Raw genomic sequence first — 20,316 nt, 5'->3', positions numbered from 1 at the left:
ATCATTTATAAATAGCATAATTATCTGTTTAAACCATACACAATGAATTTACTTGTTTAGTCAGACCTCACTCCCCTCTGGTCTACTCACAATGCCATAGATCAGTTATTTATTTTTATATATCATGGAATTCGTTATGTAATTGTTTGATATATAAAAATAATACTCTTTTGTATTAATATGTCATATATATAAATGTTATTGTTGTCGCCAGCTGCGTGCTGGTTTGACTACCTCTAGATTTGTAATACTCACTTTTGCTGGTATTTTTATTGCTTATTCACTATCTGTTAGACCAGCTGTATTATAATAATTGTAGAATCCTAAATGAAAGGATTTATCTGTTTCTGTACAATATTGTTTGTCTGAGTTTGAACAAATTAGATTTAACGAGCTTTTTTAATCGATATAACAATGTTTAAATATACCTTCAATATTGTAAAACTGAGCTATTATCGCAACTCTAAATTTAGTGTATTAATCGCATCAATAACTTGGTAGATTTGACATTACGAGATGGGAGCACGTCAATCTTATCTTTACGTTTATTTAAAGGAGAAGGACAAAGAATGCTCTCAAAACGGATGTGACATTACACCTTCCAAAAAGCTTGTTTCAGGGTCAATTGACTTTGAAGTTGTTACTTACACTTTTAACTATAACGGAAAGGCTCCAACCGGTTTTGATATTTACCTATATGATAGTAAAGGGGGGGTTTCTGACTCATCATACATCTTTGGTTATTGTTCTCCAAGAGTCAATCAAGTTGCCAAAAGGGTCGAAGTGTATTATTCAGTTTTAGCACCAGATAATCCATTAGTCGTTTCTTTTGTTACAGATGGTACCGACCCATATAAATGTGAATTTAATAGTCTAAGATATGCGAGATGGGATTGGGCTTCAAACATAACCGAATATACGTTTACCGGTGGTCTGGTCGCGAAATTAAAGGAACAATATAGGAACTTGAATTTGAACAAGACGATAAAATTAGCTGTTGGAGACGAGAGTACTAATGATGTAGAAGTAATACAACATGAAATAGACAAAGGAAAAAAGAAATACCGTATTATTTACAAACCAAAGGGCCAAAAATCTGTTTTGAATTGCAATTGTATATTTAATCATAATGAAACTATAGATATATCCAAACACCTTGAAAAAAATGGTTGTAAAGAACATACTGCTAAAGATACCAAAAAATTAATTGATCCTTATTGTCTAACTTCAGTTAAAGATCACTTTTTTGATGGAATTATAGTATACTATGAAAAAGAGAGTGAGAATAAGTATACTGCTTTATACATGGAGTTCATTGATTTGCGTGATAAAGACATATGCCTTAAAAGAATGGATCAAGAAGGGTGTTGGTGGGCTGAAGAAAAAATCGAGTACAATGACAATGCAGGTTTGGAGAAACAATTAAGTACTATAAAAACCGGTCTCCAAAAAGGTAACACCGTTCTTCTTGATGCTAAGGCGACATACACAGGTGTTGAAGTTACAAATGAAACGAGTACAAAAGTTTATATTAAATACATTTACAAATTTAAAAATAACGATAACCCCCTCTTCCTATATGCAAGACAGAAACAACAGATAGGAAATTTTAACAATACATTTACGACAAATACTGTTCACGTGTATTACTTGAAAGCCAGAGGTAAAGATGATACAGAACCTTTTTTAATTGTATTCTTTTCTGATGGTAGAGCAGGTAATACTAAGAAAGCTTATCACTTTAAGGGTAACTATGGATTTGAAGATTGGATGGAGTTTAATTTTGAATTTAAAGAACCTGTTCCGGAAGGACCAGGAGGCGACCGCGAAAGAGAATTGTTGGAAAAATTAAAGGATAAATTAAAAAAAATTGACAAATACTGTGCTTGTTTAACTGAATTAACGACAGTTAGGTGGTATGCTCATCAAATATTAATTGACCCTGAATTTAAACCTCCTGAACCTCCACCAGCCAAACCTCCAGAAAAACCTAAAGAAGAGCGACCACCAGATGAACCTAAGCCTCTGCCAGTATGGCTGATTGTCGGTTGTGTTGCAGCAGGAGTAGTTTTAATAGTTACATCAGTCGTTGTTTATGGTATCTATTGGTACAACACAACCATCAAACTCTTGACATAGTTTATACAATCAGGTTGTTTACTCTCACTTGTGTACCATATTTCACTGTACTATACTGTAAACGCCTGTAACACATTGACAATTGTATCAAAACACGATTCAACAACTGTAACATATCACTCACCTCTAATCCAATGCAGTTTTATAACATATGTGTTAGCCATGTTTATTTATAATAGCCTTGTACATACTCAAATAACATCCATCATATCCATTAAGTTATTTCTAAATAACCTAAAAACAGACTATCCAAACAATAAATCAAAGTAGAGCTAATATCCATGTTGCTATTAAAAATATTTGACAATCAAGCCATATGAAAACATCGGGGTCACCCAAGAGCACATAACTATAATTTTACGAGTTTAGTCTTAAAGAGATAAAACACCAAGGAAACTAACCATGTGAATTTATAAATGTTATATAATTGGTGCATTTGATTCGGTTTAATCTAGATTCATTTGATTCCATGTTGTCTCCATACGATCAAGACACACATTGTATCAGATTATGTTGAATTGATTAATTAGGATGATCTTTTTATATATTTATCGGCTTTATATAAATAATAATATTTATATTTATGTAAAATTCGTATATATACACTCATTTATGACTATTTTTTGAGTGTTATTGTTGTCGCCAGCTGCGTGCTGGTTCGACTACCTCTACATTTGTGTTATTATGTTATAATGGTCATATTTTGACGTATTAGTGATCGAAAAAAACTATTGTACAATAGTATCTGTAGAATCCTAGAGGATAGGATTTATTTATAAATGTATAATAATGTTTGTCTATGAGCTTTAACAAATGAGATTTAATCAGCTTTTTTGATCAATATAACCATGTTTAACAATACCTTCAACATTGTAAAACTGAGATATTATCGCAACTCTAAATTTGGCAGATTTATCTCGATAAGTCTGTGAAATTGACATGAGATGGGAGGGATTTACTCTGACCTTAATGTTTATTTTCACAGCAGAAAAGGCAAATATTCAGGTACTGGATATACTGTGTCTACGAAACTTAAGAGATTAACTGGATGTAGTTGTTTTTTTGAACGTTGTTACGAGATTAAATTTACTAATGGTAGTGGTTTGCGTCATAACGTGATATTATACGATAGTTCTAGTAATAAAGATAAAAATAACTATGTTTTCGCTTATTGTCATCCTGGTAATCCTAATGAAGTTGTAAAAAAAGTTCATGTGTATTATTCAGTCTTGGCACCTGAACACCCTCTTGTTATTTCGTTCGAAACTGAAATAAAGAAGTATGACTGTTATTATAAACTATTGAAAACAGCCAGATGGGATTATGCTTCGCATATAACTGAATATTCTATTGATAAACCCGTTGACGCCAATATTTTGGATGATGAATTCAAAAAATTAACTTTGAATAAAAAAATCAAATTAACGACTGAAAGTGATAATAAATTTGTTACTGTAAGCAGACATCATTTATCTTCTAGTCACTTCAGGTTTACATTTATTTCGAAAGGGGTTAAGTCTGTTATGGGAAGTAAACTTCTATTCTCCATGGATTTTGACACGAAAGAACCTAAAAGCACTGATCCTAAAGCTAATGCAAATAAAAATCAAATTGATCCTTATTTTCTTCATTCAGTTAAGGGTCACTTTTTTGATGGAATTATCGTTTATTTTGAAAGAAAAGATCCCAAACCCAAACGTCAAAATAGAGACTATGAAGGTACTGCTTTACTTATAGAGTTTATTGATTCCACTAATGGGACAATCCAATTTATGAGAAAAGATAATGACGGTTATTGTTGGTCTGAAGAAAAAGTTGATTACAATGAAGATAAAAAACTGATAACAAAGCTAAATGAAATCAAAGGAGGACTTGATAATAACAGTGTTACTGTCATTATCGATGAGACTAGTCAATACTTTGGTGTTCAAAAAGTTGGACCCGGCGAGGGTAAAGTATGCAAAAAATATACACACGAGTTTAATGCAGCCAACAATCCTAAAATCATATTCAAAAGGAAAACAATAACAATCACTGCAAAAGGCATAACAGGTGTCACGGCAAAAAAAGTTGAGGTGTATTATTTGAATGCTGGTGGTAAAGAGGATACACAACCATTTTTAATTGTGTTTCATAAAGAAGATAATGGTAAAGCCGAGAAAGCATATCACTTTATTAATACCGACAAGTTTGAAGAGTGGGTGGAGTTTAACAAAGGAAAACCTGATGGTATAGAAAAAAAGGTAGAAAAGATAGAACAATACTGTGCTTGTTTATCTAATATAACCACAGTTAGATGGTATGCTCATCAGATCCTAATTGGTGAAGAACCACCTCCACCAAAACCAGAGGAAAAAACAACACCGACAAGACCAAAAGTAGAAGAACCAAAGCCACCGCCTGAAGAACCACCAGTATGGCTGATTGTAGGCTGTGTTGCAGCTGGTGTTGTTGTAATAGTTACTTCAGTCGTTGTTTATGGTATCTATTGGTACAACACCACCATCAAACTCTTGACATAGTTTATACAATCAGGTTGTTTATTCTCACTTGTGTACCATATTTCACTGTACTATACTGTAAACGCCTGTAACACATTGACAATTGTATCAAAACACGATTCAACAACTGTAACATATCACTCACCTCTAATCCAATGCAGTTTTATAACATATGTGTTAGCCATGTTTATTTATAATAGCCTTGTACATACTCAAATGACATCCATCATATCCAATACGTTATATCTAAATAACCTAAAAATAGCCTATACAAACAATAAATCAAAGTAGAGTTTTCCAATGTTTTTGTAAAAAATCTGCAAAAAACGTTTTTATCACAAACATAATACACTCCCAATTAAAAACAAAAATAAAATAGAAGAATGGTATCGTTGTCCATTCAATGGCCAACTTAATGATGGAATCATGGTACACCTAGTTACTGAAGAATCATATCAAATAACATTGTAGGACGACGAAAAAATGAAATAAGTAGTATGGTTCCTTTTAAGTTTATCACTATTAGGTATATGGTCAATTGTGGGATGGGCGGTGTGTTATACCAGAATGATTAGTCATTGATGATACATATTTTTATGTCTGACTGTTACTTATTATATATTAGGTAAATGTGTAATGTTTGAATACGTATTTGGGGTACTAGCTACCATAATTCTCTTATTTTGGGTCATAATTGCCTTATGGGTGGGGGTACCTATGCACAGAGATCGCTAATTACTCATATTCGGTAAAATATATATTAAACAATGGATGCATGTCGACCAAATCATTTATAAATAGCATAATTATCTGTTTAAACCATACACAATGAATTTACTTGTTTAGTCAGACCTCACTCCCCTCTGGTCTACTCACAATGCCATAGATCAGTTATTTATTTTTATATATCATGGAATTCGTTATGTAATTGTTTGATATATAAAAATAATACTCTTTTGTATTAATATGTCATATATATAAATGTTGTTGTTGTCGCCAGCTGCGTGCTGGTTCGACTACCTCTATATTTGTAATACTCACGTTTGCTGGTATTTATATTGCTTATTCACTATGAGTTAGACCAGCTGTATTATAATATTTGTAGAATCTTATATAATAGGATTTATCTGTTTCTGTACTATATTGTTTGTCTACATAGCTTTAAATTCGTCAAAAATCGACATAAATTTTCAAAAAGATTTAACAATGATCTCACTAAATTTAAATTTAATAAATAAGATTTATCGCAAAGCTATTTTGAGTGTGATATCGCAGCATTATCCCCAAAATAAAGGCTAGCTATGGGAGGTGGTCCATCTAACCTGTACATATATATGGGCCGGAAGGATGGACAATTTGAGTTGAAAGATGAGTACACCGTTAAAATTAAAAGAGAAATATGTGATACCTGTACCAACTATGAGAAGGTTTCCTACGAGATTGAATACAAAAATAACAACAAAACCGGTATATGGACCTACTACTCATACTATTCCGTGACACTTTACACTGGAACCAGCTACGAAAACATTGGAAGTTACGGGTTTTGCTACTACTACCCTGATAAAGACCATATTCTAAAAGGTCTCGACATTTACTATACCCTAATGAGGCCAGATCTCCCGGTGGTAGTCAGTTTTAGGACTGTTAATGGTAAAACATTTAATTGTAGATATGAACTACTAAAGGAAGCGGGATGGGACTATCCCAGGAATCTGGAAAAGTACACAATCAAAGGAAGCCTAACTAGTAAGCTAGACGGTGAGTTCAGGAAACTCCTGAAGCCGTTGTACTTTGTTTCATATAGTAAATATAACAAAGATGTCGAGCAAGTCCCTAATGATCCAAAGAACCCTTACAACCGTATCTACATTGGCGAAAAATCCAAAAAATTTCACAAGGTTGGATTTACATCTAACTGTAACAAAATGCACGCCCAACTATACACGGATAGATGGTACTGGAGCAAGAGTGATAGGAACATGACTGGTCTTGAAGCAATACAGTGGAAACTATTCGATGGAGTAGTGGTGTATTACCATGATACAGAACCTTTATTAATTGAGTGTCTTACAGGGTGTAGCACAAAGATCCAGCACGTTAGGAAGAAAAAGGGGACTGACTTCTGTAAAGCAAATGTTCCTTACAAGTCTTACAAGGATTTAGAGGAGATATTGGAGAAATTGAAAAAAGAATTAGATAGTGATAGTAGCACATATTGTGGATCAGGTCAATCCAAAGTCAGTAGCACCCCTAAGAGTCCCGACACGTCATCAACAGACTCATCCAGTACGCAAGATAAATCCCGTGGAAAAGACTCAAATGCCAAACCCAGTGGAGGCACTCAAGAAGTAGATAAAGAAAAGGCAGGCAGGGAAAAAGGAAAAAAAGAAGATGGTAAATCAAAGGAAAATTTTGGTAGAACAGGTACTCATCGTCATCCAGGTCCCGATCCTAGTCCCGAAAGCCCAGAAGAAACTAAAGAACAAGGAGTAACACCAGGCCAAACACAACACACTGGCCTTAGTGATAATCGAGACACACACTCCGACGGAAAACGACTTCACACAACCGAACAGCAACCACAAGAAGAAAATAAGTTTGAGAAACAAGTGCAAGGACCTCCAAGTGAAACCTCATCAAGAAGCCCTTCCCCTCAATCAGAAGTAGATTCTTCTAAATCACGGCATCAAGTCACACATCAAGAGCCTTCAAGTGGTGATACTGGTAAAACAACACACGGGAGAGACACACATACATCAACCGACAATACAACACAAGCACAACAACCAGGATCGCATAAAACACATGAACACATCGAAGGCTCTGGAGGTGGTGGTGACTATATTCCTACATCTGAAGCACTGCAACAGGTTAGTAGCCAGATTGAGGAGGATTGTGATTGCGCACCAATCGTAGCTTTGGGCACGATTGCTGCCGCCATCGTTACTGGCACTGTTCTCGGAGCTGTTGGCAACTTCGTTCACAAGTGCCTCAGCCTCATCAGGTGGTTGACTTAGCGCTCCATCGGGCTTTTATATCGTGACACGACTGTACCATAGTGTTTTAAAGCTTGAAAAAATTTTAAATTCGAACCTAATACACTGTTGTAGCATAGACTCAAAGTTTTAACACACTTGTAAGACTTATTTGAATTTAAAATTGATTTTACAACACTTTTTGAGCTTTAATGTACCATAGATCTGAAATATTAATATGGTTTTAATCCAGCAAGTTTAAATACACTTTATTTATCACCATACATGGACAACGATTTATATGTGGAATCTTATGTTGGGAGGACCGACTGATTTATTACACTTCTTTGTGTAATAAATTGGTTCCGTCTCCTGCTAAATCATAGAAATTAGTTGTATAACATATTTGTTAGGTTGAATTGTATTTTGATATTAATTTAAGATAGGAATCTTTAAATAGTTGATAATCCTCAAGCTTACATTTTCTTAAATATTAGCTATAAATATGGGCATATTTACCATGTAAAGGAATTGACTGCATTAAATTTAATGAACTTGAATGTGTGAAACGTTTTAAGAGTTAAACAGGCTGAGGTGTGTGAACTATACAAACAATTTTATGTCCTGCTTAATGTTGGATCATCATAGTATCTTGACCATAGTTCCAATCGCCTTTCTTCTAATTTTCTGTCCTTAAAATCATAAGGATTTTCTCTCCATGGATTGCCCATAATTGATGAGGGCGCTTGATAGAAGAATTTAACGGTTCCATCAAAAAATAATATTTCTACTTTACTATTTATTCCAATTAAAGAACGAATATATAATACACTTTTGGCGCATTCGCTTTCATTCTTTGCCTTCCATACCAGATGTGAACCCTCTCCCACCGACTTAAATTTAAAGACGCTTTTAGCGATGTAAAGGTATCCGACAGAACTTATATCAATGTTATAATCGATTATTATCTCGTAAACATGAGATGGTTCATTCCCTGCCACGTTCAGATCCACCAGTCTGTGATCTGTTTCGAACGTTTCGTCTGGTGTATCCTCAATTTTAGGAAATTTGAATCTCAACACTGGCTCTCCTTCTTCATTGGGTAATATGAGTACCATTTCTGGGTAAACTCCCTTTTCACACTCCCACATCACCTTACCCTTCCTTGTAACGTCGTGTATTAAATATCCTTTGTTAGGTGTGAAGGTGTGAGTGCGATGCTTCTCGTCGTACTCGTAGTCAATTTCCTCTGTGCTCTTCTTGTTTTTTATGTCAAGAGTTACTAGCTTGGGTTTGGTAGTTTCAGGCTGTATAGGTTTAGGTGGTTCGAACTGTCGAGTTTGCAATGGCGATGGAAAATACACCCTGAATACTCTATTGCCCATCTCACCTTTTCCTACAAATACTTGGGAGCCGTACTGGTTGCCATAGTCCTTAGCATCCCAAAGAACAGCCTCACGCTTGGTAACCTTGTTTATGAAGTATCCTTGGTTGGGTGTAAAGGTACTGCTGTCGTTAGTTGGATCATAATCACAGGAAACTCTGGAATTGGTGGAGCAGTTTTTGATATCTACCGTGACCAATCTGTGGTGTGTGATATCTATATGAGTGTTTCTCCTATCTAGAATTGTGAATTCTCTACAACTTGCAAAATTAATTTCATTTTGTATTGACAATATCGTGAAAAGTAGAATCGATATACAAAGGTCCATTTACATATATTTTGGCCTAGGATATCACAAGTTCTATCATCAATAACAGGTCCAAAAGCTGGCTGTCTATGGCTCAATTTCGTGGAATCAAAAGAGTCATGGGGCCTAGACTTAAGGCCTATTAAGCAATCAACTAAACATATTTATTGAATATAACTAATATGTGAGGCTAACTTTTAGCTACTTATCAAAGAGAAATTGTGTCATCTGCCGCCACAGATGACCATATCACAACCCTACTTGTGTAAGTGTCTGACTACTAGATACAATATCTGATGTGTAAGTCATTATGGTACATAGTTTAAAACAAAACTAACAAGTGTCGTGTCTATGGTACAGGCTTCCGCGTCTCATCGAATCCTAGGAACCAGGATCGAGTACAACTTGGCGTGTATACAGTAGTCTATGAAATGTGATGTTGGATTCAATAGTGTGTTAGAAACTACATACTGTAGTAGTTCATCTCCCTGGTTGAATTAAACTCAGTTTTAGTCCTTTGTGTTGAGTGAAAAGGAATCTGAATATTGAGAATCCCACCTTCCACTGTTGAAGAACAGCGCATACAGCGACCTACTGAGGATTGGAATGGTGTTGTTTGGGTTCCCATAGCGCCTGCTCCACAGCGTCATGTCCACATACTTAGAATTGAAACCGAAGAGGCCGTTACTGAAGTCCTTACTCACGTTCTCGGCATTCAACGGCTTACATAAAACGTTATGTGTATAGTTCGGATCGGGTATCATGGAACCACGTTGTGCACCAGCGCTTGATTCCACATCGGACTGGGGTTGTTGTACGGCAATAGCTGATCGAGGCTTAGGCTTCTCAAATATGAACTCTGAATCCGAAGACGAGAGGTCCATTGTGATACCACTGGTACCTTCTAGCAGTTTGTGTGATTGTACGTCAGGTTCCGGCCTTCCCTTGCTCACTCCTTGGGAAGTATCTGCAGGGGTTGTTTCAGGTTCGGACTCAGACAGTGTCATAGTGATTCCGGAAATCAGGGCCGGTTGCGTACTTACTTCTGAGGAGGTCTCAGGGGTTTCCACAGTAGTGACCTGGGCCAACTGCGGTATCTGGACAATGGTTCCCGGAGAGGACTGAGGAGGTACACTGGCGATTCCCGAGCCTAATTCTTCTGTGTCAGTGGACTCACTCTCAGATTCACTCAAGAACATCGTGTGACCAGTGACAGGTTCTTCAGCGTCAGTTTCGGCCTCCGAATCGGTTTCCAACATTTCAGAGATTGATTTTACGCGGTCCAATATTTGTATATCGTCGTCTTTCGCCTCAGGAGCCTGAGGACGCGGTTGGGCAGGCAAGTATTCCTCCCACTTCTTCTTGGTGTAGATGAACTCCTTCTGGGTCCCGTTGTCCATTTTCAAAATCGCGTTCTTGACCTTGCTGCTCACGTTGTTGAATATGACTTCGCTGCAGAACCCGTCGCGATGGTTCGTCTGCCAAATGGTGACTCCTCCGAATTTAACAGTCCCGAACTCGTATCCGGGCTTCGTGGTGTAGGTCATTTTCTTTTTCTTGTTCTCCTCCCTGTAGTCGTACTCAACTGCGCTGCGTGTATCGGACTTCAGGTCCACCTGGGTCAATACCTTCTTCATTTTCTGAATGATCCGGAAATCCTGGTCGTGGTGGCTACCATGGTAGGCTGAATCGAAATCGTAGTGGTACCGTGCAGTCGTTTGATGGTTCCATTCCCCAGATTGGTTCTTTACTAAGATTATTGCCTTCTCCCCGTCTCTGATTGTAACTTGTGTTCCTTCTTCATTATAACTGATTGATGTGGGAACACTGATGTCATGGTCTCCTTTTCTCCAAATACTCTTGTTATCAAACTTAATCTCTGTACACTTCTTATCAGACTTAAACTCAAAGTCAGTCTCATAACCCTCAGTAATCATTTGGTAATCGTTGCTATCCATTTCTGTAGTAACGTCATTCTCGTCATCTGTAAACAGCTGGAATGAGTCTCTATGGGCAGCCTGAACAGTGGGAGGAGTAACAGCAGGAGTAGCAGGCATAAAAGGCTCCATATCTTGTGTTACTGCTGTAGGTGCTACTGGTTGCCTGAATAATGCTGCAAAATCAGTTCTGTAATCCGGCGAGCCCGTGATGGCTTCTATGAGACTCAAAGGCGTATACTCTATGTCGTATCTGGCCGTCGACTGGTAGTTCCAGCCGCCCAACTGATCCCTTTGGTAGATCACCTCCTTTTTTCCGTCTCTGATTGTTACTTGTGTTCCTTCTTCATTATAACTGATTGATGTGGGAACACTGATGTCATGGTCTCCTTTTCTCCAAATACTCTTGTTATCAAACTTAATCTCTGTACACTTCTTATCAGACTTAAACTCAAAGTCAGTCTCATAACCCTCAGTAATCATTTGGTAATCATTGTTATCCATTTCTGTAATAAAGTCCTCGTAATGTGTAAAGAGTTTAAATAATTCCTTTATTGGAACTAGGTAAATCGGAGGTCCCTGTACTGACACCTTAATTTGCTCTGATTTTCCGTGGTCAAATGGAATAGTTTCCCTTGGAGGTGTTTTTTCCTTAGCGGCTAACTCAGGTCTAAGAATTTCTCTAAAATCGGGTACGTAGTTGAAACTCGATACGTATTGCCATTTTCCACTTCCATCAGCCCGGTACATCACCCCCTTTTTAGTACTATTGATGGTAATTTGACCGCTTATCGGATCACAGCTTATAGATTCTGGGTCTGTAACTTCATATTCTCCTGCGCTCCATACTGTTTCGTTGCAGTATGTAACCAGGTGGCAGTGTACGAATGTTTTAAGCGAATAGTTAACTTCCCCTAGCTCCTCCATTAGATCATAGTCGGTTTCATTCAGCTCTATATAGGCTCCTGGGATATCTGGGTCCATTGCAAATAACTTTAAGTCTGCGAGCGGCTTCACTTCCGGTTTTGGCTCCGGTTCTGGTTCAGGGGCTGGTTTCTTTTTGGACTCAGGTGACGGCGTAGTTACTTCATCAGATAATGGTGTAATCACTCCTTTAGCTAGTGGTGAAGTTATCGGTTTCAGTACTGGTATTATTTCAGTTTCAGGTTCAAATTCTAGTTCTTGCTGATGTCTGGGATGTGGTTTATTGTCCTGTAAAGTTTCCGTGTCGGAGTCTGAATCTAGTTGAAACTGTCTTGTCACTACTCCTGAATCTTGCTTTATCAGCCTCTGAGGTTCCGATCCTACTTGGTGATGATCTGGATCCAATGGTATTGACATTTTCCTTCTATGCCTGGGAGACACTGGTGCGTCTTCGTCTTGTATTTGTACTGGTATAGACTGTTGTTCAGCGTCATATTCTAAACTTGGCAATAATGGTACACGCTGTTGGACAGAGTACTCCTCAGGTATTGCCATCATTGCTGCGGGCTGTTGTTCATCATCATCTTCTAATATTGGCACCGTTACTGAGGGTTCATGGTGAAAGTCATCTTCTTCCGGTAATGGAACTGTTACTACAGGCTGTTGGTACGTGTCATCTTCTAATGGAGTATGTGGTACCGAGGACTGTTGCTCAAATTCATCCTCGGGTAATGAAAATGTTAATATAGGTTCTTGGTTAAATGATTCAGGTAGTGAAAATGTTAATACATTTTCTTGTTCATATGCTTTAGGTAATGAAAATGTTAATACGTTTTCTAGTTCGGAGTATTCCTGCTGCATTGCCAATGATGGTATTGGCTGTTGATCTGAGTAGTCCAATGGTAACGACATTGTTAATACGAGTGGCTGTTGTTCCTTGTTATTTTCTAAACTTGGCAAAGTTGGTAGAACAGGTTGCCCAGATTCATTTTTTAAACTTGGCAGTGTTGGCACAACCGGTTGATCAGGTTCATCTGGTGGTAATGGAACATCTACTACCAATTCTTTCTTAGAATCGTCGTCTGAATCGGACTCTAGGTGTATCGTTTTGCGGGGTGCCTGGATTTTTGCTCCTTGTTTTGGCTTTATTTTTGGCTTCGGTCTTGATTCATCGTCTGAGTCTGAGTCTGAATCTCGTTTTGCTACTCGCGCCGACTTAGGGATTACTACTAGCTTATCTGAGTCCACATCGACTCTCGGTTTTCCTCTGGAATCTTCTCCCGAGTCATCTCCCGAATCTGAATCTGATTTTAAATCTGTTGTTTGACCAGAGCGTTTGACTACTACTTTTTCTGGTTTTGACTCCTCTCCTGAATCTGAATCTGAATCCGATTTTAGTTGTGTCGTTTGACCAGAACTTTTGACTACTACTTTTTCTGGTTTTGACTCCTCTCCTGAATCTGAATCTGAATCCGATTTTAGTTGTGTCGTTTGACCAGAACTTTTGACTACTACTTTTTCTGGTTTTGACTCTTCTCCTGAATCTGAGTCTGAATCCGAATCTAGTTGTGTTGTTCGGTCAGGATCCCCTGGTTTTACTTTGACTGTTGTGACTATTTCGTCTCCTAAATCTAACTCCAATCTTGGTCGTGTATCTAGAGTTGATTCTATACGTGGACTAGGTTGACTAAACATTCGTGAAAAAAAACCTCTGTCTATACCGGAACAGGGTGGTAAAATTTTCCTGGATAGGAGCACGTAATAAAGCCATAAATTTATTAATAGTATGGACAAATCCATACTATTAGCTGGCCTAACTTAGAGCTAATAAACTATCCGGGTTTCTATATTAATATCATGTTTATTACTATTTGGGCAGAATTGTGTCATAATCCCCTAACAAACAACTGATCTATCAATTCGACCATTATATAAATATGCTCCGATACTATATACCATAAAATTCTCTGCGTAAATCCCCTAATTTAGGGCCCTTTTACCGCCTTTAGCACTGGGGCTGAGGGACAATAAATAGCAAGATTCTATCATAAAATACTTAATTTACTTATATTAAATTATCTAAACAGAATACACTTTTTATCTATATTAATAATTTCTGGCATTTTTTTGAATAAACTTCCTAATTTGCGAAATAGAAAATGTGTAGACAACAGGAGCTAAACCTTTCTCTGCAAATTTTATCTAAACAAATGGAAATTGCCATCTACATAAAACAAATCAATGTTATATATGTGACCATAATCCTAATAAATATGCGTGTATACGTCGAACTAGAAAATTACACACCATAGTCCGGTAGTTATAAACACTACGGGGCTTGGTGTGTTTTATTCAGTAGGGATTGAGTGGTCCATGTATACGTTACCTTCAGATCCAGAGTTAACTAAGTAATCTGGTTCTGGTCCCTGGAGCCATTTGTCTTGAGGGTCGTTAACTTCAATTTCTGGGTCTCGTTTGTGTGCCACTTCCATTACCGGGGCACAGACTGCCGTTTTCACTTCTTCCTTTGCTTCAGGCAGCTTATATGCGGGTCTTTGGGTAAAAAAGGGTCCGTATAACCACTTTAGTGGACAATCCTGGCCTAGGATTGGAGGTGTTTTGAGAGGTCCATACAGCCATGCTTCCAGTGTATCCTGGTCGCCATTTTCCGGTGGCGCATAGGTGATGAACCAGGCTGTGCTAGAGTTCTGTCCGTGAGCTAGTGTCCATAGCTTGTACTGGGACAGAACCGAGATACCAATCAACAGCTTCAACACACCAACAGCTAACATATGAAAAACCTGAGATATCAACCTTCTGCTTGGGGTTGAAATAAAACTAGAGGATCAAGAATCAAATCTTGTAATAGGCTAGAATCGAGAGAAGTGAAATTATAGCTGAGTATAATTATGGGTATTGTGTATATAGGGTTAATTGTACTCACCAGTATGTCTGTCGGTGTGTGGAATTTTTTTCCAAGGCGTAGTTCTTATAAAAATTGGACCTCGAGAACATTTATAAGTTTCTCACCCTTTTAATTTGGTCTATTAATTTCAAATCTGTTCCAAAACGTTTACTTTTAAACTTCCTTATCTTTACTTCCCCTCGTTTATAATTTTTATACATTATACCTTTTCTATGCTTTTATTCCGGATGTTAAAATAAATTTGTATAGTTATACGCTACAATATCCGTTTTATTCAATTTGATTACGTAAAAAACTGATATTTATTCAATTACACACATTCATTCAATTTACATATTTGATTACCTATGGTTTTTAATGAAAATTTTATAATTTAACTTTCATTACTCTCAATTAGCGTTTATATATAACCTATATTTCTTGATCATTGTTTATGAATGTTAGTTTTGGTAATATAATTATTCAGATGTAGATTCCTTACGTAGAGGTGCCTTAGATTTCTGATTAACATAATAGCAGATATGATATTTTGAAATTGCGGTACTACAGTTTATTCCTGTATGTGTAAATAATAAATTTAAACATTAATTTGTCTATGGTCTAGCCCGATTTTACTAAATGATTAATATAACATAATCATGTATACTAATTTTACACAATTTGTAATAATTTAAATTAACAAATAATCAATAAACACTACAATAGTCCATTACTAGCAAAGTGCTAATAATAATAAGTTCAGATTACACATACAGTTAAAATTTATTGCAAATATAATGTTAATATTTATTTATAAGAAAATGGAGTAAATATGTAAATAAAACATAAAAGAAGGCCATAGAACTAAATTTACTCATACACATTGTTGGGCTCGGTCATTTAATATTTTTAATAAAAATGAGATTTGGGCTCCTTCGAATCTCTCAAAATTTGAGGCAATTTGTAAATTTTAATGGCGAAAGCTCAAACTACCTAGAATACTTGTATTATGTTTATCGCACCGATCCGAATCATCTGCAAAAATCATGGCAAAATTATTTTTCATTCTTAGAACAGGGTAAAAATTACCCCGTTCACCATTTTGATAGAAATGTAATATTTAAAAATGTAAGTTGAACATTTTTAGTGACCTTCCAGCCCATATAAACCCTTATTTACCATCTTATTCCATTTATAACTTTATAACTATTAGGTAAATATTTGGACCTCTATACTTTGGAATTAGATGTTAGGTGATTATTATTATTGATATGGTAGCATTCTTCACTTATTCCCTGGCAAATACTTAAGCATCAGCCCATTAATTATTAACACTAACCTGTTTTCAGATTCCTTTGTTTAGCAACCAAGCCACTAGTCAAGCATCTGAACTTATTTCAAAGGTTGCCGAAGGTAAAATATACATATCCTGCCTACTTTTTTAATTATGATTGTGTAGTAGTAGTTTTGACACACTATTCGTAGGTGTAACTGGCCCCGAAGTGCTGAAGCTAAACGAATTGGCTAGTGCTTATAGGACATATGGGCACCTAGTATCAACAGTGGATCCACTGAATTTGCCAAAAAGAATACCCTTCTTCAGGGTCGTGGAGGGCATGGAAGAAAGAGTTGGTTTACATTAGGTAGTTAACAGTACGTAAGGCTTTTAAACAGTTTACGAGGCCAATGATTTTACACAAATATGATAATGTGTAGCTTAATATAAAAAACTATAAACTGACACCAGAAGAACTGGCGAAAACAGTGCCGAACCTGGGCCTGGGAGGAATATTCAACACTCAGGGGACCGTGCAGTCGCAGATCGACAAGTTGAGGGAGCGGTACTGCGGAAACATATCCTTTGAGTTCGGGCACATATCGAACTCGCAAGCGGTCGCATTTTTGATAGACCAGATAGAAAGCGACAACTTCCTGAACCTGTCAAAAGAGGAGAGTCTGGGCTGCTTTAAGTCTATATGCAGAGCAGTCAAGTTTGAGCAGTTTTGGTGAGTGTGGCTAGCACATTTAGATAATTTTTATCAGACCAATGACTAATTTTTATATAAATAGTACTAACTGCTGTTTAGCGCAAAGGCGTTTCCTACCCTGAAGAGGTTCGGAATGGACGGAATGGAGTCACTGCTGGTGTTGCTGGAGTCGATAGAGAAGTCGTCCAGGGAGTTCGGAGCGAACTCGATTCTGATGACAATGTCGCACCGCGGAAGATTGGGAGTGCTTTCTAACTTTTTGAATAAACCCCTGGAAGAATCGTTTGCAGAGTTTAGGGTGTGTTTTTACCACATATATGTGTGTCGTTGGGGATTATGGTAGTTATTGGTATCGATTATTATTTATTGGTGATTAATTATGGTAGTTGTACTGATTTAATTATCACAGGGCGCTAACTGGTTCGTCGATTCGAACTTTAGAAGCGGAGACGTCAAGTATCACAACGGATACACGTGCGTCAAAGATGGGCTGGACATACAGATGATATCGAACTCGAGTCACCTGCAATTCTCACACCCAGTTTTAACGGGGCTGGTCAAGGCAAAGCAGCACTTTGAAAATGACGCGAAGAAGGACAAGACGGTCCCAATTGCCATACACGGCAACTCAGCAATCTCAGGCCAGGGCATGCCGTACGAGGTGGTACAGATGTCGAAGATCAAGGGATTCACAGTTGGAGGCACAATCAACATAGGTGAGTGTTGATGTACAGTGCAACTATGGGCAAGTTTAGCCTTTGCATGATAAGATGTACGGCTGCGATAGAGTAGCAAATTAGTCACCGGATAGGTGTTTGATATTATTCATCCCTATGATAAAGTAGCCATTTAGCCACCAGATACGTGATTGAGAATAATTGATGTGCAGTTGTGAATAATCAGATTGGATTCACTGCGAGTCCCATGGAGGCATCGTCGTCAAGATATCCGACAGATGTGAGTTGTTATGTGAATTATAGCTTTCGTGGATCAGATAGAGCTGACTAATGGAATTTGTAGGTGGCAAAGGTAGTTGAGGCGCCAGTTATACACGTCAACGCGTACTCAATTGAAGGAGTAGTCTTCGCAGGAAGGCTGGCCTGCCTGTACAGGCAGAAGTTCCACACAGACGTGTTCATCAACTTGGTCGGATTCAGACGCTTCGGACACAATGAGCTGGACATGCCGAAGTTCACGAACGCAGAAATGTACAACAAGGTCGACCAGGTGCCAAATCTGATGGTGTACTACAAGAAGTACCTTAACACGAAGATGGGCATAGACATGGAGGAGCTCGACAAAATAGAAAACGCGACTGGCTCGGACTTCCAGAAGTCGCTGGACCTCTCGAAGTCGATAGAGCGCATCAAGGAGCCGATACAAAACGAAAACTGGAGGGACATCCTGACCCTGATCGAAGGCTTCTACGTCGACAACTCGCTACACAACAGAGTGATGCAGAGGATTGAAGCAAGCAAGAAGGGCGCCCAGGGTGGGTTTGGTTAATGATAGGTAGTTATGTATGCGTTTGGCTAATGATAGGTAGTTATGTGTGGGTATGGCACGTGTCATTGGTTGACGATTTCATAGGAGCCTCTTCGGCCGTTGCCGACAACGGGAACCAGCTCACGCTTAACCCCCAGGTGCTGAGAACGGGGCTTGACCACGACCTGTTGCTCAAGCTCGGCCTGAAATGCACGACGATTCCGGAGGAGATTAAGCTGCACAACAGCATTAAGAAGATATTCGACCAGAGGCTCCAGGCGCTGAACAGCGGGACGGGCATCGACACGGCGATCTCGGAGGTGCTGGCATTCTCGTCGCTCTCGCACGACGGATTCCACGTCAGGCTCTCAGGTCAGGAGAGCAAGAGGGGCACGTTCTCGCACAGGCACGCGCAGGTGCAGTGCCAGGACACGTTTAAGTACTACAACGTCTTCGAGGGCATGGACGTCAGGATCCTCAACTCGTACCTCAGCGAGTTGGCGGCGGTGGGCTTCGAGTACGGGTACAGCCTGTACTCGCCGAAGACGCTGAACATTTGGGAGGCGCAGTTCGGCGACTTCGTCAACGGAGCGCAAGTGATAATAGACGCGTTTATCACCTCCGCGGAAACGAAGTGGAACTACTTTTCAGGTACTGTTGGTTACTATTTGTTTACATAGTTGGTTGATTACAAAGTTAGCAATGTAGTTGGCAATCAGCCAAGTATGTAGTAAATGTACCCAGCTAGTTGGATGGTACTAGCAGCATTGGCTGTAAAACGTTCGACTGACACACTGTAGGTGTTGTGATGTTTTTGCCACACGGTTACGACGGACAGGGACCAGACCACTCATCGTGCAGGTACTTCTAAGTTAATTCTCTATTTAGACGGTATTACTAGAGTGTTTATCCTTTGGTTTACTAAATATTTATATGGTCGGTAGATAGTCACTAGGTAAATAAAGTAATGACAACAACGTAGAGTCGAACGCTTTCTGCAGTCGAGCAACGACAGTGAAGACCTGAGCGACAACCTCGGGCTCGGAGAGGACTACGCGAAACTGGTGAACATCTCAGTGGTCAACTGCTCAGTCGCAAGTAACCTGTTCCATGTGCTCAGGAGACAGATGCACAGGCCGTACAGAAAGCCGCTGATATGCGTGACCGGCAAAAAGCTGCTCAAGTTGAGAGGCGCATTCAGCAACCTGAGCGAGTTTGAAACGGGCACCTTCTTCCAGAGGTACATACCGGACCCGCTGTTCAACCCGAACATCATGGAGCACCTGTACAAGGGCGCGCCAGGTGCCGGCAAGGCCGGTGGCAGCAGCAAGGCGGATGTCAAGCAGCTGGACAAGGTGCACAAGGTGATACTGTGCAGCGGACAGATATACTACGACCTGCTGGAGTTCAGAGAAAACAACAAGGAGGCGCAGAAAAACCTGGAACACGTGGCAATAGCAAGGCTCGAGGAAATAACGCCCTTCCCGGCGCAGTGGGTTCTGGACGACCTGAGGCTGTACAGGAACCTGAAGACGGTGGTTTGGTGCCAGGAGGAGCACGAAAACGGGGGATGCTACTACTTCGTGAGGGAGCGCCTCAACGGCCTGCTGAAAATACTGAGGGACGACTACGGCAGCAAGGTGGATGCCGCTGTAAAGTATGCCGGGAGGTTGCCGTGCGCGACCACTGCAGTTGGCGACCCCAAGACTCACAACGAAGAGCACGCCTTGGTGCAAGGGGCGTTTTACCTTTAGATTTAGTGACAGTT

At 38.9% G+C, this 20,316-nt stretch overlaps 6 protein-coding genes across 6 annotated transcripts; 4 read left to right on the top strand and 2 right to left on the bottom strand.

The window, feature by feature from the left end:
- Positions 1–516: 516 nt before the first annotated feature.
- Positions 517–2,139, top strand: TOT_030000752 (conserved hypothetical protein; the record flags this gene model as incomplete). Its single annotated transcript, XM_009693496.1, has 1 exon — positions 517–2,139. The coding sequence occupies one exon, from the start codon at positions 517–519 to the stop codon at positions 2,137–2,139; it is 1,623 nt and encodes a 540-aa protein (XP_009691791.1).
- Positions 2,140–3,083: 944 nt separating this feature from the next.
- On the top strand, positions 3,084–4,661 carry TOT_030000751 (hypothetical protein; the record flags this gene model as incomplete). Its single annotated transcript, XM_009693495.1, has 1 exon — positions 3,084–4,661. One exon carries the CDS (start codon positions 3,084–3,086, stop codon positions 4,659–4,661), a length of 1,578 nt encoding a protein of 525 aa, XP_009691790.1.
- Positions 4,662–5,941: 1,280 nt separating this feature from the next.
- Positions 5,942–7,951, top strand: TOT_030000750 (hypothetical protein; the record flags this gene model as incomplete). Its single annotated transcript, XM_009693494.1, has 2 exons — positions 5,942–7,647; positions 7,876–7,951. 2 exons carry the CDS (start codon positions 5,942–5,944, stop codon positions 7,949–7,951), a joined length of 1,782 nt encoding a protein of 593 aa, XP_009691789.1.
- A 284-nt stretch (positions 7,952–8,235) lies between these two features.
- Positions 8,236–9,330, bottom strand: TOT_030000749 (uncharacterized protein; the record flags this gene model as incomplete). The annotated part of the gene is made up of 1 exon (XM_009693493.1): positions 8,236–9,330. The coding sequence occupies one exon, from the start codon at positions 9,328–9,330 to the stop codon at positions 8,236–8,238; it is 1,095 nt and encodes a 364-aa protein (XP_009691788.1).
- A 5,188-nt stretch (positions 9,331–14,518) lies between these two features.
- TOT_030000748 (hypothetical protein) lies at positions 14,519–14,962 on the bottom strand (the record flags this gene model as incomplete). The annotated part of the gene is made up of 1 exon (XM_009693492.1): positions 14,519–14,962. One exon carries the CDS (start codon positions 14,960–14,962, stop codon positions 14,519–14,521), a length of 444 nt encoding a protein of 147 aa, XP_009691787.1.
- Positions 14,963–15,993: 1,031 nt separating this feature from the next.
- Positions 15,994–20,302, top strand: TOT_030000747 (2-oxoglutarate dehydrogenase E1 component; the record flags this gene model as incomplete). Its single annotated transcript, XM_009693491.1, has 11 exons — positions 15,994–16,203; positions 16,425–16,488; positions 16,561–16,703; positions 16,792–17,081; positions 17,163–17,361; positions 17,473–17,779; positions 17,953–18,020; positions 18,084–18,555; positions 18,657–19,199; positions 19,349–19,409; positions 19,531–20,302. The coding sequence occupies 11 exons, from the start codon at positions 15,994–15,996 to the stop codon at positions 20,300–20,302; spliced, it is 3,129 nt and encodes a 1,042-aa protein (XP_009691786.1).
- Positions 20,303–20,316: the final 14 nt, after the last annotated feature.

The sequence above is a fragment of the Theileria orientalis genome, chromosome 3, assembly GCF_000740895.1.
Source record: "Theileria orientalis strain Shintoku DNA, chromosome 3, complete genome".
Classification (NCBI taxonomy): Eukaryota; Apicomplexa; class Aconoidasida; order Piroplasmida; family Theileriidae; genus Theileria; species Theileria orientalis.
This window is presented reverse-complemented; position numbering and strand designations above follow the sequence as displayed.